Source organism: Rhinopithecus bieti, unplaced genomic scaffold, assembly GCF_001698545.2.
Source record: "Rhinopithecus bieti isolate Rb0 unplaced genomic scaffold, ASM169854v2 scaffold_6908, whole genome shotgun sequence".
NCBI lineage: Eukaryota > Metazoa > Chordata > Mammalia > Primates > Cercopithecidae > Rhinopithecus > Rhinopithecus bieti.
The window spans coordinates 561319-576055 of NW_016805193.1; the positions used below are offsets into that span (position 1 = coordinate 561319).

General features: G+C 49.0%; 1 protein-coding gene across 1 annotated transcript in view; it reads left to right on the top strand.

Moving 5' to 3' along the window:
• Positions 1 to 10998, top strand: part of NPC1L1 (NPC1 like intracellular cholesterol transporter 1) — a 28530-nt gene extending 17532 nt beyond the window's left edge. Inside the window, 10 exon segments of the mRNA XM_017871685.1 lie at positions 2196 to 2386; positions 2595 to 2719; positions 3310 to 3436; positions 3605 to 3660; positions 6197 to 6347; positions 6620 to 6851; positions 7355 to 7468; positions 7564 to 7689; positions 7692 to 7758; positions 9904 to 10998. Of these exon segments, the coding sequence (XP_017727174.1) occupies positions 2196 to 2386; positions 2595 to 2719; positions 3310 to 3436; positions 3605 to 3660; positions 6197 to 6347; positions 6620 to 6851; positions 7355 to 7468; positions 7564 to 7689; positions 7692 to 7758; positions 9904 to 10106 (1392 nt within the window). The 3' untranslated portion in view covers positions 10107 to 10998.
• The last annotated feature ends 3739 nt before the right edge of the window (positions 10999 to 14737 follow it).

Here is a 14737-nt window from a genome sequence, read left to right on the forward strand (position 1 = left end):
TTTTTTTGAGACGGAGTCTTGCTCTGCCGCCCAGGCTGGAGTGCAGTGGCCGGCTCTCAGCTCACTGCAAGCTCCGCCTCCCGGGTTCACGCCATTCTCCTGTCTCAGCCTCCCGAGTAGCTGGGACTACAGGCGCCCGCCTCGTCGCCCGGCTAGTTTTTTGTATTTTTTAGTAGAGACGGGGTTTCACCGTATTAGCCAGGATGGTCTCGATCTCCTGACCTCATGATCCGCCCGTCTCGGCCTCCCAAAGTGCTGGGATTACAGGCTTGAGCCACCGCGCCCGGCCTTATGGTTGCTTTTGAATGTCCTTGTCCTTATATGTATGGTTCCCAAAAGGAAAATGAGGGAAAAATGAAGGGGTGGGAGATAGGTGCTTACTCTTTAAATCTCCTGGAAGTCACTTTAGTAAGATGTGGAGGCAGTTGCAACAATGGTGGTGGGAGTTGCAATAGTGGCTGCCTGCCTGTGTATCTGTACCACCAATATCAGAAGTAATGATCAATGATCAGAACTCAGATATCAGAACTTGATATTTGGATTTATTTATTTATTTATTAGAGACAGGGTCTGGCTCTCTTGCCCAGGCTGGAGTGCAGTGGTGCAATCATAGCTCACTGCAGCATCAAACTTCCAGGCTCAAATGATTCCCCTACCTCAGCCTCCTGAGTAGCTGAGACTACAGGCATGTGCCACCACACCCAGCTAACTTTTGTATATTTTTTTTGTAGAGACAGGGTGTCACTGTGTGCCCAGATCAGTCTCCCACTCATGGGTTCAAGTGACCCTCCTGCTTGACTTCCCAAAGTTCTGAAATTACAAGTGTAAGCCATCATGCCCAGCTGATATTTGGTGGATGGTGTCCTTGCCTACCCTGGCTCCTGCAAGTTGTGTACAAGCTGCTTCTGGAAAGCATACACAGCTGCATGCCTTGAAGCTGGGAGTGGCAAATGGGTAGCTGCTACTGTACTAAAAGCTGAGATTGCCTGAAATTAACCACAATTTACTGTCCAAGCCTTATCCTAGAAGCTTCCAGCCCTCAATAGACTCCAGTGTTCCAAAATAATTACACCAGAGCCGGTGTGGTGGCTCACGCCTGTAATCCCAGCTGTTTGGGAGGCTGAGGCGGGTGGATCGCTTGAGGTCAGGAGTTTGAGACCAGCCTGGCCAACATGGTGAAACCCCATCTCTATTAAAAATACAAAAATCAGCCGGGAGTGGTGGCACGTGCCTGTAATCCCAGCTACTCAGGAGGCTGAGGCACAAGAATCACTTGAACCCAGGAGGTGGAGGTTGCAGTGAGCAGAGATCGCACCACTGCACTCCAGCTTGGGAAGACTCCGTCTCAAAAAAAAAAGAAACAAAAAAAAAAGAAACAAAAACAAAATAGTTATACCAGACAAGTTGTCTTCTAGGCGGGGAGAGAGATTCCTGACACTTCCTACTGTGCCATTTTCCCTAATGTCACTCTGAGCCTTTATGTTATAGAAGGGAGCAGACCATGAGGATGCCTGGTGCATGGCTTTGAGGGTGTATACACTGACATTTATGTGTGCACACAAATACGGGCCATTGTCACAGGCCAGCTTGTTAGACTGTGGCTGTGCCAAATTGGGGGTGATAGGAAGGGATACAATTATGTGTATGTGCATGTTTGTGTGTGTCAGTGTGTGTTCACGTGAGGTGATATGAGTTGCTCTGTGCTTGCACCCCCGTAAGTGTACTTCTGTTTGCACCTGTGATTATACCTATTCTGTGAACCTTGGAGTATATTCATCTGTGGGTACACCTAAAACCGTGTTCTGGTGTAACTGTACAGTGCACATACATCTTAAAGGTACCTCTGAGTGTGTGTGTCTGTGCATGTCCTTCTCTATACGTACCTTGTGTGTGACCTCTGAGCATGTACCTCTCGGTGTAAGTTTTGTGTACGTGTGTGCATGTACCTCTGTGTACCTCTAGGCATGTATCTGTGTGTATACCTCTGAGTGTCCCACTGACACATCCCTTTGAGTGTGTAACTGCATGGGTATCTCTGAACATGTTCCTCTGTGTGTGTTCCTCTGATCACGGACCTCTGAGCATGTGCCTTTTAGCATGTACCTCTGTGTGTATCTTGGAGAGTGTGAGCTGGAGTGAGCCCTTTAGGGGTGTGCATAGCAAACTGAAGCTTACTGACCCTCCTCCACTCCTAGGACTCGTACCTGCTTGACTACTTCCTCTTTCTGAACCGCTACTTCGAGACGGGGGCCCCGGTGTACTTTGTTACCACCTCGGGCTACAACTTCTCCAGTGAGGCTGCGATGAATGCCATCTGCTCCAGTGCAGGCTGCAACAACTTCTCCTTGACCCAGAAGATCCAGTATGCCACAGAGTTCCCTGAGCAGTGAGTGCCTGGCCCGCCCCACACCCCGGCCTACTCCCTGTTTGAGTCTCCCCAGTCCTCACCAGTCCTTTCTTCCTGCCTGTTGTACCCCTGTCCTGCTGCCCTGCTGCTGTATGCCTGGGGAAGGCTGTGTGGGGGTTGGGCCATGAGAAGAATCCACCACCCTGCCCAGCTGGCCTTGTCACCCTTCCTCCCACCTGCCCCTTAGGTCTTACCTGGCCATCCCTGCCTCCTCCTGGGTGGATGACTTCATTGACTGGCTGACCCCATCCTCCTGCTGCCGCCTTTATATATCTGGCCCCAATAAGGACAAGTTCTGCCCCTCGACCGTCAGTGAGTTTGGGGCCATGGGGGCTCACTGCCCACCATAGCTCAGGCAACTGAGGCAACAGAAAGGAGAGGACTGGAGAGGCTCCCTCAACATCTCGACCTGTCTTGTGGGGTCTGTCGGGGGCATGGGTGCAGACGTGGCCTGAAGGACAGGCACTCTGTGAGGAGCACCTGTGTGGGTGGCTGTGCTGGCCTGTGGGCATCACACACGTATGCTGCTGTGTACTGTGCCCCACTTTCAGAGCACGTGGCACTCCTGGGTGGCAGGGCACTGGGGAGTCAGGAGTGGAGAGCTGCTGAGGTTGGCACATGGCCCAGCCGCCCAAAGCAGTGGCATTTGTAGGTGGAGAGGACTTTGTGGGGCCTGTTTTTCTGCCCCAAACTTCCTTTCCCCTTCTGCCTGTAGGTGCCCACCATTTCTATAGCCAAGAGGAGAATTTCTCCCACAAATAACAAAAGCAAATCCCCCTAGAAGTGACTAGTTGAGGCTGGAGTGCCTGGGACCTCTGATGGGATTGTTGGGGAAGGAGGGGCACACAGCAGCTGCTGCTGGCCCTGGGGTGTCACTGCCCAGACCCCTGCTTTCCCTGCAGACTCCCTGAACTGCCTAAAGAACTGCCTGAGCATCACAATGAGCGCTGTGAGGCCCTCAGTGGAGCAGTTCCATAAGTATCTTCCCTGGTTCCTGAATGACCGGCCCAACATCAAATGTCCCAAAGGGTAAGCTTGGGAGGGCCTTCTGCTGGGGAGGACAGACATGTGGGACCTAGGATGGGGGTGAATATAGAGAGGCAGGAGGAGGCTATCAGGGGCCTCTCTGGGGTGGCTGTGGGCTGGGCAGATGAAAGGAGCTTTGTTCCTGGCTAAGCCTTTGCCCTGACCTCACAGCGGCTTGGGAGCATACAGCACCTCTGTGAACTTGACTTCAGATGGCCAGGTTTTAGGTAAGCATGGCCTTGCCTGGAGGGGAGGACATAATCAGTTGCTCTGGAGGGCCCCTGAGAACCCCAGGGAATAGCCTGTCACATGTTGTCTCCCTCCTGTGTCAGGAGCTTCTAACTGCCCTGGCCCTGTCAGCAGGGGTCTTGTTTCCCAACTCCACATCCTCAGACTTCACCCCTTCTCTCACTCCCAAGTCCATGGTCAGCGTTAAGTTTGTGGAATTCATTCAGCAGTTGATACCATACTTGGGAGTTCTCCACACCCTGGCTAAGCACCTTTCTTACCAGCACAAAGTACACCCACAGGGCAGCTGGCCGAATGAATTAGGATGCTTGGCACAGCACAATCCTAGCAGTTATTAAAAGTAACAAGAGGCTGGGTGCGGTGGCTCATGCCTGTAATCTTAGCACTCCAGGAGGCCGAGGCGAGAGGATCTCTTGAACCCAGGAGTTTGAGACCAGCCCAAGCAACATAGGGAGGCCCTCTTTTTTTATTTTTATTTTTATTTTTTATTTTGAGACAGAGTCTCACTCTGTTGCCCAGGCCAGAGTGCAGTGGTGTGATCTCAGGTCACTGCAATCTCCACTTCCGAGGGTCAAGCGATTCTCCTGCCTCAGCCTCCTGAGTAGCTGGGACTATAGGAGCATGCCACCACACCTGGGTAATTTTTGTATTTTCGGCAGAGATGGAGTTTCACCATGTTGGCCAGGTTGGTCTCAAACTCCTGACCTCAGGTGATACACCTGCCTCAGCCTCCCAAAATGCTGGTATTACAGGCGTGAACCACTGTGCCCGGCCTCCTGTACAAAATAAAATTTAAAAAACTGCCTGGGTGTGGTGGCGTGTGCCTGTAGTTCCAACTATTCAGGAGGCTGGGTGGGAGGAATAATCTGAATCTGGGAGGTTGAGGCTGCAGGGAGCCGTGATCGCAATGATCGCAACACTGCACTCCAGCGTGGGCAACAAAGTGAGATCCTCTCTCAAAAAAAAAAAAAAAAAAAAAAAAAAAAAAAAAAAAAAAGAGAAAAGAAGAAAAAGGTAACAAGGGAGATGCAGTTAGACTGACAGGAAAAGGAACCACAACATGCTGTCAGCTCATACTGCAGATGGCAGAATAAGACAGCCATCTGTGTAAAGGAGCTGGCTATAGCTCTGTGCAGACATGCTCGGTGTAGGGGCCCTAAGGGAGCTCGTGCTGGAGACAGACATGGGGGTCGTTGGTGGGTGGGGGAGCTTTTGAAGGGTGATCTCACTTTGTACTGTAATAATTTTTAGTTTGAACTGCTGGCTGAAAGCTGCCTGAAGTTCACTCGACAATCACTTGAACCTGGGAAGCAGAAGTTGCAGTGAACCGAGATCGTGCCACTGCGCTCCAGCCGCAGTGACAGAGTGAGACTCTGTCTCGAAAACAAAAACAAAAACAAGAACAAAAAACCCTTTATTGTATAAGGGTCTTAATAACCTTAATTTCTTCTTTTTTTTTTTTTGAGACGGAGTCTCGCTCTGTCGCCCAGGCTGGAGTGTGGTGGCGCGATCTTGGCTCACTGCAAGCTCCGCCTCCCGGGTTCAGTCCATTCTCCTGCCTCAGCCTCCCGAGTAGCTAGGACTACAGGTGCCTGCCACCATGCCCGGCTCATTTTTTTGTATTTTTAGTAGAGACAAGGTTTCACCGTGTTAGCCAGGATGGTCTCGATCTCCTGACCTCATGATCCACCCGTCTCGGCCTCCCAAAGTGCTGGGATTACAAGCGTGAGCCACCGCGCCTGGCTTTCTTTTTTTTTTGAGATGAGGTCTTACTCTGTTGCCCAGGCTGGAGTGCAGTAGCACAATCTCGGCTCACTGCAGCCTCTACCTCCTGGGTTCAAGCAGTTCTCCCGCCTCAGCCCCCCAAGTAGCTGGGATTACAGGGGTGTGCCACCACGGCTGGCTAATTCTCGCATTTTTAGTAGAGACAGGGTCTCACCATGTTGGGCAGGCTGGTCTCGAACTCCTGATCTCAGGTGATTGGCCTGCCTTAGCTTCCCAAAGTGCTGGGATTACAGGCGTAAGCCACCGCGCCTGGCCAATAACCTTAATTTCTTAAAACGTCATTAAGAAATAACCTTTATCTGGCAGGAGCCCTAAGCCACAGTTCTAATAATTCAACTGTTCTCATTTTCTGTCTTCCTTTCTAGTCCTTTCCTATAGGAATATGCAAATTAAAACCAATTAAGTTAATTTTAAAATCCAATGCATATCTTGAAACCATATAGAGAAGAATCTGGGTTCACTAGAGAGATCTCTATAGGCTTCATTCATCAAAGGTCAGGCCTGGGTCTCCCACAGCAGTGGGGCCAGCTATGGAGTTTGCAGGGCTGGTGCAAAACAAAAATATGGACCTCTTGCACAAAGTTTACTAAGAATTTCAAATGGTGGTGGCAGAGCCCTGAAACCAGCTTGATCACATGCCTGTGCCACGGTGTCTGGGGTGTTCTGAAGGTGTCCTGGAAAGGGCTCTGACCTTTGCCCTTCCATCTTCTGTGTGCCATGGCTGTCCAGCCTCCAGGTTCATGGCCTATCACAAGCCCCTGAAAAACTCACAGGATTACACAGAAGCTCTGCGGGCAGCTCGGGAGCTGGCAGCCAACATCACTGCTGACCTGCGGAAGGTGCCTGGGACAGACCCAGCTTTTGAGGTCTTCCCCTACACGTGAGGACCTGAGTGGCTGGGCTGGAGGGAGGTGGGGGATGGTTGCTGGAGATTGGAGGTTAGGGCGGAGGGCTTGCAAGGAGTTGCATGAGATGAGCACCAGTTTTAGGTCAGGAGGCTTTGGCTGCAGACTTGGGCCTATTTCTTATGCTGGTTTGTACCCCAATATAAGCCTGCCTGACCCTCAGCATTCTCCTTCTGAAGTGGGGTGTCCCACCCACCTTGAGGGCCCCAGAGGCCTGAGCTTGTGACCATGCTCTGTACTCTGGCAGGGTCACCAATGTGTTTTATGAGCAGTACCTGACCATTCTCCCTGAGGGGCTCTTCATGCTCAGCCTCTGCTTGGTGCCCACCTTCGCTGTCTGCTGCCTCCTGCTGGGCCTGGACCTGCGCTCCGGCCTCCTCAACCTGCTCTCTATTATCATGATCCTCGTGGACACCGTCGGCTTCATGGCCCTGTGGGGCATCAGTTACAATGCTGTGTCCCTCATCTCCCTGGTCTCGGTAACCCAGCAGACACAGGCACCAGGGGACCCTGGAGGGGTGGTTGGGGATCCAGCCTTATAGAATACTCCCAGTTCTTTTTTCTTTCTTTCTTTCTTTTTAGAGGCAGGGTCTTGCTCTGGCTTGCTCAGGCTTGTGCAGTGACATGATCACAGCTCACTGTAGCCTCGAACTCGGGCTCAAGCGATCCTCTGACCTCAGCCTCCCAAGTAGCTGGGACTATAGGCACGTGCCACTGCGTCCAGCTAATATTTTAATTTTTGTTGTAGAGACAGGGGTTCACTTTGTTGCCAAGGATGGTCCCAAACTCCTGGGCTCAAGTGATCTTCTCACCTCAGCCTCCCAGTGTTGGGATTATACGCATGAGCCACTGCACCTGGCCAAATACTCTGTCTAGAATCTAATGTCTGCCCTGCGCTGGTCCTGGTGGAGGCCTCATCTCCCCATCCCCAGTTCCTTCCCACCTCTGCCTTTCTTGGCTTATGCCCCCTCTCTGCCCATAGGCGGTGGGCATGTCTGTGGAGTTCGTGTCCCACATTACCCGCTCCTTTGCCATCAGCACCAAGCCCACCCGGCTGGAGAGGGCCAAAGAGGCCACCATCTCTATGGGAAGTGCGGTGAGGAGGAGTGGGCCACCATGTGCCCCACTTGACACCCTGTGCCCTGCCTGATGCCCGTGCCCTGCCTGACACTGGTTCTGACCCGCGTCCAGGTGTTTTTGCAGGTTGTGCCATGACCCAATGCGTCTCCTGCATCATTGATGGTCCTGGGCCTCGCGCGCGCCAATGCCCAGCTCATTTTCAGGATCTTCTTCTTGTTGCTCCGCCATTTGTCAACCTCGATTAACTCTGCCTGGGTCTGCTGCATGGCCTGGTCTTTCCGCCGTGTCATTCCCTCAGCTATGTGGGTGAGTGGCCCAGGCCTGTCCTACCCAGGCTGTCATGATTATCATGACGACAACAGTAACAGTGCATGCTTACCACGGAAGCTCAGGAAGTGCACACAAGCCATGGGCAGACGTCAGAAGCCAGGACCATGACCATGTGGCACTTCTAGTCTTTGAAGCTTCTGTTGTTCATTTAATGTGCTGTGAACATCTTTTTTTTGTCAGCGATGTATGTGTCAAACAACGTTTCTGTGGCCCTGTACACTGTGGATCTTCACTGCACTGCTGTTGGACTTTTAAGCATGCCTTTCAGCAAGAAATATGTTTTACACCCAGAGGTGACATGCACAAGCACACATAGACATGCCTGTTCACTAAATAATATTAATACTTCTCTTATACACGTGAAGCATTCTGATATTTCTGGTTCCATTTTATTATTATTATTATTATTAATTGTTTTTGGAGACAGGGTCTTGCTCTGACACCCAGGCTGGAGTGCAGTAGCATGATCACAGCTCACTGCAGCCTTGACTTCCCAGGCTCAAGTGATCCTCCCACCTCAGCCTCCTGAGTAGCTGGGACCCCAGGTGTACATCACCATGCCAGCCAATTTTTTATTTTTTGTAGAGGTGGGGTCTCCCTGTGTTGCCCAGGCTGGTCTCAAACTCCTGAGCTCAAGTGATCCACCTTGGTCTTCCATAGTGCTACCTTGGCCTTCCACAGTATTAGGATTACAGGTGTGAGCCACTGTGCTTGGCTTTTATTTTCATTTAAATTTATTATTTATTTTATTTTAATTGATTGAGATGGAGTCTCACTCTGTCGCCCAGGCTGGAGTGCAGTGGTGTGATCTCAGCTTCTTGCAACCCCTGCCTCACAAGTTCAAGCCATTCTCCTGCTTTAGCCTCCCAAGCAGCTGGGATTATAGGCACGCGCCACTACACATGGCTAATTTTTTTAATTTATTTTTTATTTTTAGTAGAGATGGGGTTTCACCATGCTGGCCAGGCTGGTCTCGAACTCCTGACCTCAGGTGATTTGACCGCCAAGGCCTCCCAAAGTGCTGGGATTACAGGCATGAGCCACTGTGTCCCAGCCCTATCATTAATTTTTTTTTTTTTTTAAGACAAGAGCCTCACTCTGTTGCCCAGGCTGGAGTGTGGTGGTGCGATCTCAGCTCACTGCAACCTCTGCTTTCTGGGGTCAAGGAATTCTCCTGTCTTAGCCTCCTGCGTAGCTAGGATATCAGTGCACACCACCATGCCTGGCCAATTTTTGTATTTTTATTAGAGACAAGGTTTCACCATGTTGGTCAGGCTGTTCTCGAACTCCTGACCTCAGGTGATCCCTCTGCCTTGGCTTCCCAAAGTGCGGGCCTCCCAAAGTGCGGAGATTACAGGCGTGGGCCACCGCACCCAGTCTCATTAATTTTTTGAAATGCTGGCCAGGAGTGGTGGCTCATGCCTGTAATCCTAGCACTTTGGGAGGCTGAGGCGCATGGAGGCTCAAAGTGAGCCTCCCAGGATGAAGGTGTTTCTGGCTCTCAGGGTGGGCAAGCTGGGAGGAGTTCAATTTTGCCCCCCACCAGATAGTAATAATAATATTACTAGAGGACATTTATAGAGGGGTATGTTTGTGCATCAACATATGTGTCTGTAATTCTCTTAACTACCCCCCCGAGGTAGGTATCATTATCCTTCCCTTTTTACAGATGAGGGAACTGAGACACCTGCCCCAGGTTACAGACTTGGTCAAAGGTAGCAGGGGTTGGAGCCCACGCAGCTCCATGGTTCCTAAACATGTCTCTTGTGGGGACTCCCTGACCCTCTTGGAAGGAGTAGAGTGTGTGTGCTGGGGGTGGTGGGTGAGACATAAGAGAGGGGCAAGGAGGAGCAGTTGTGGGGTGTGCTTGGACGAGGGGTATCCAGGGCCTTGGAGCTGCAGGTGGTGGCTGTTCCTTGGAGGCTCCCAACATGCTTGGGGGATGGGGGGACCAGGACATCCCTGAAGCTTGGGCTGCAAATGTAGTGACCCCAGAAGGCACATGGCACAGAGCCCCCCTGGGACCCTTCCTGCCTTGGGTTTGTTGTACAGAACCAGGAATAGCTTCTCACCTGTGTCCCCTGCCCACCTCTCTGACTGTGGTTCTCTGTCTCTCTGCAGGGCCTGACATCAACCCGGCTCTGGCACTGGAGCAGAAGTGGGCTGAGGAGGCAGCAGTGGCAGCCATAGTGGCCTCCTGCCCAAATCACCCCTCCCGAGTCTCCACAGCTGACAACATCTACGTCAACCACAGCTTTGAAGGTTCTATCAAAGGTGCTGGTGCCGTCAGCAACTTCTTGCCCAACAATGGGCGGCGGTTCTGATATGGCCAGAGGCCCTGTCTAGGCTCTATGGCCCTGAACCGAAGGGTTATGAGGGTCTTCCCTGTGACTGTCCCTTGACACACGCCCTTCTCAAATCCTAGGGGAGGCCGTTCCCATGAGACTGCCTGTCACTGGAGGATGGCCTGCTCTTGAGGCATCCAGGCAGCACCACTGATGGCTCCTCTGCTCTCACAGTGGGTCCCCAGTTTCCAAGTCACCTAGGCCTTGGGCAGTGCCTTCTCCTTCTGGGCCTGGGTCTGGAAGTTGGCAGGAACAGACACATTCCATGTTTGTCCCACACTCACTCACTTTCCTAGGAGCCCACTTCTCATCCAACTTTTCCCTTCTCAGTTCCTTTGTTAAAAGTCTTAATTCTGTGTCAGTAAGTCTTTAACATGTAGTAGTGTCCCTGAGAACACAGACAGTGACCACTGCCCTGGGTTGTGATATCACAGGAGGCCAGGGACAGGCAAAGGCTCAGGCCAAGAGTCAATGCTGTGGGAGGCCGGTCAGCAGCCACTCCCACCAGAGTGCACCTGCAGGTCTGCCATCTACGGGCCTTTCTGGCAAGAGAAGGGCCCAGGAAGGATGTTCCCATAAGCACCTTGGTCATGGATTAGCCCCTCCTGGAAAATAGTGTTGGGTTTGGTCTCCAGCTCCGACTCTTATTAAGGCTGTTGCTGCCAGTCAAGGCCACCCAGGATTCTGAAGGCTGGGAGCTCTTGGGGCTGGGCTGGTCCTCCCACCTTCACCTCAGGCCTGGATCCCAGGCCTCAAACCAGCCCAACCTGAGCTCTTGGACAGCTCTCCAGAAGCATGAACTGCAGTTGAGATGAAGATCCTGGCTCGGTACTGTGCACATGGGTGTTTAATAAACATTTGTTGGCAGAAATGGTGTTTTATGTCACATGTCCTACCCTGGTTGCCTCTTGGCTTAAGATAATTTTTGTGAATGACACAAATAATATATGTGTGGGAGAGTGATTTGTGGAGATACTAGTGTATCCCTCTTTTCAAGAAAGTAGTCAGGCCATTGTGTGCTCATGCTTTACAAGGGTCTTTGAGGAGTGGGAGTAATTTCCCTTCAAACTGGGAGGGCACAGAGCCTGAGAGTCAGTCAGGAGTAGGATGTGCAGCCCCTCCTTTTCTGGAACAGCCTGTGAGGTAGGCAACACCTGGAGGAGCTAGAGGAGAACCACGGTGCATTCAGGGAGGGACGAACCCACCGTCCAAATGACCAGCTCCCAGGAGGGCCCCAGGCCAGGGCAGTGGGTAGAAATGTCAAGGAACATTCCAGATCCCCTCGAGTCTTTCTGCTCCCTGCTGGGTCCAGCCCTTGTTTGGCTGAGGGGCTGCTGTTGCTTTGAGGCTCAGAGGGACTGCTGGCATGTAAAGGGAAGACAAGCAAAAAGGGGTGGAAAGGAACTGGCGTTTCTGGAGCCTACTATCTACTCTCGGGTCCTCATAAGAGCCCCATGTGCCAGCATCAATAGCCTACCTTTGGGAGGGTTGCTGGCTGGCCATGATGGACAGGAGGTCTGGTGAAGGGACAGCTACCAGGGAATAGAGGCTGAGGAGAAATCGCACAAGTCGCCCTGTTAAAAACTACACAGGTGCAGAATAAACAGATAGATCTGAGGAACAAAATAGCTTTTGACAGCAGACATTTCAAATCAGAGGAAAGGGTAGAGCCTTCAGTAAATGGCATGAGAGTAGTGAGCAAATTATTTGGATCAAAATAAAGTTATATCTATACCTCACACAATACACAAGATACAAGTACAGACAGATTAAATAACTAAATACAAAAATGAAACCATACAACTATCAGAAGGAAACACAGAAGAGTATGTTATAATCTTGGGGTGGGAAAAGTTTCCTAAGCACAAAGTCCAGAAGCCATAAAGGTAAACACTAAGGTATGACCATATAATAGTGAAAAACATCTGTAAACACACAAACAAAAAAATTAAAGTTGAAAGACACATATGAGCTCAGAAACGTAGTTGCAATGTATTTAACAGCAAATAAAATCAAGAAAACACAAAGAGCGCCAGTAGCGCTCCTGCAAACATGGTGAACATTCCTAAAACTCACTGGACTTTCGGTAAGAAGTGTGGGAAGCACCAGCCCCACAGAGTGACACAGGACACATTTCCCTGTATGCCTAGGGAAAGCCATGTTATGACAGGAAGCAGAGGGGCTACAGTGGGGAGACTCAGCCAATTTTCCAGAAAAAGGCTAAAACTACAAAGAAGATTGTGTGAAGGCTTGAGTGCGTGGAGCCCAACTGCAGATCTAAGAGAATGCTGGCTATTAAGAGATACAAGCATTTTGAACTGGGAGGAAGTAAGAAGAGAAAGGGCCAAGCGACCCAGTTCCAAGTATCATCTTTTGTTTTATTATGAAGACAATAAAATCTTGAGTTTATGTTTAAAGAAAAAAAAGAATACACAAAGAGAGTCCAGGTATGGTGGCTCATGCCTGTAATCCCAGCACTTTGGGAGGCTGAGGCAGGAGAATTGCTTGAGGCCAGGAGTTCAAGACCAGCCTAGGCAACATAGCGAGATACTGTCTCTACAAAAAGTTTATAAGTTAGCCAGGCTAGCTACTTGGGAGGCTGAGGTGGGAGGACTGCTTGAGCACAAGAGTTTGAGGCTGAGGTCAGTTAAGATGGCACCACTGTACTCCAGCCTGAGTGAAAGAGTGAGCTTCTGTCTCAAAAAAAAAAAAAAAAAAGAATATACAAAGAAAGGCAGGAGTGAGGAGGGGTCTGGGTTATGTGGCTAACCCTCCCATTAGAAATAACAGAAATTCTAGCTAAAATAAATCTTAGCCGTGTGTGTGTGTGTATGTGTCTGTGTGTGTGTATGATGCATACAAGTTTAGAGTGTTTTAACCTTCTTGATAAATTGAGATTTTTATAGTTTGAAATGACTATAAAAATATCCCTCTTTATCTCTAGTATTTATTTTTGTCTGTTTGTTTAAGAGATGGGGCTCTCACTTTGTTGCCCAGGCTGGTCTTGAACACTTGGCCTCAAGGGATCCTCCTACCTCAGCCTCCTAAGTAGCTGGAATTACAGGTATGAGTCACCATGCTCAGTCCTATCTGTAGTATTTTTTCAACTGTATAACGTTGTGTGTGTATATAACATATATATATACACACACACATATAAAATAACATACAGTTGAACAAATTTTATACTTAATAGTCAAACATTGAAACCCTTTCCCCTGAGATTGGGAATGAGACAAAGTTGACCACCTTTACCCAACATTGTACTGGAGGTCTTAGCCATTGTAATAAGGCAAGAAAAATAAATTAAGGTCATAGGCTGGGCGCAGTGGCTCACGCCTGTAATCCCAGCACTTTGAGAGGCTGAGGTGGGCTGATCATGAGGTCAGGAGATCAAGACCATCCTTGCTAACAGGGTGAAACCCCGTCTCTACTAAAAATACAAAAAAATTAGCTGGGCGTGGTGGTGGGCACCTGTAGTCCCAGCTACTTGGGAGGCTGAGGCAGGAAAATGGCGTGAACTCAGGAGGCGGAGCTTGCAGTGAGCCGAGATTGCACTACTGGACTCCAGCCTGGGCAACAGAGTGAGACTCCATCTCAAAAAAAAAAAAAAAAAAAAAAAAAATTAAGGTTATAAAGATTAGAAATAAGTAAAATTGACATCATTCACAGATGACATAAATGTGTATAAAAAAGGTTCAGGCTGGGTGCAGTGGCTCATGCCTGTAATCCCAGCAATTTCTGAGGCCAAGGCAGGAGGATCACTTGAGGCCAGGAGTTCAAGACATAGCAAGACCCCACCTCCACAAAAACTTTTTAAAAAAAGATCCAAAAGAATCTATATATAAACTATTGGAATTACTCTAACAAAAGATAGTCAAGAAAACTATGAAAAATAACAAATTTGTAATTTGTCTAATATTCAGAGAAATTAACTGTCAAAAGAAATGGAGGAATATACCATGAACTAAAGACTCTACACTACAGAGATGTCAATTCTCTTCAAATTAATTACTAGGTTCACCATAATTTCGATCATAACCCCAGAAAATTTTTTATGGAAACTGATAAGCTGATTCAAAAATTCATATAGAACCACAAAAGACGAAAATTCACCAAGGCAATCTTGAAGAAAAACAAAGTCAGAGAACTTACACTACCAGAACTCAAGATGTTATAAATATACAGAAATAAAGATAGTGAGATTTTGGCACAAGGAAGGACAAATAGAATAATGGAAAGAATACAAAGTCCAGAAACAGATGATATCCACAAGGACACATGATTTATGATGGAGGAGGCATGCACAGCATTGAGTAAAGGAGGTTTTTCAATGCATGATGCTGACCTAGATGGGTATCCATACAGAAAGAAATGAATCATGATCCTCTTCCCCAAGATACACAAAAATCAGTTTCTGATAGATTGTTGATCTAAATGTGAAAGATAAAATGATAGAATTCTAAAAGATAACATGAGAGTATCCCCAAGACTGAAATAGGAGAAACTTTTCTTAAGAAACAAAAGCCTTACTTATAGAGAAAAGATTCATAAATTGAACTGTATTGAAATTAAAAAAAAAAAAACCTGTTCAACAAAACACATCCTTA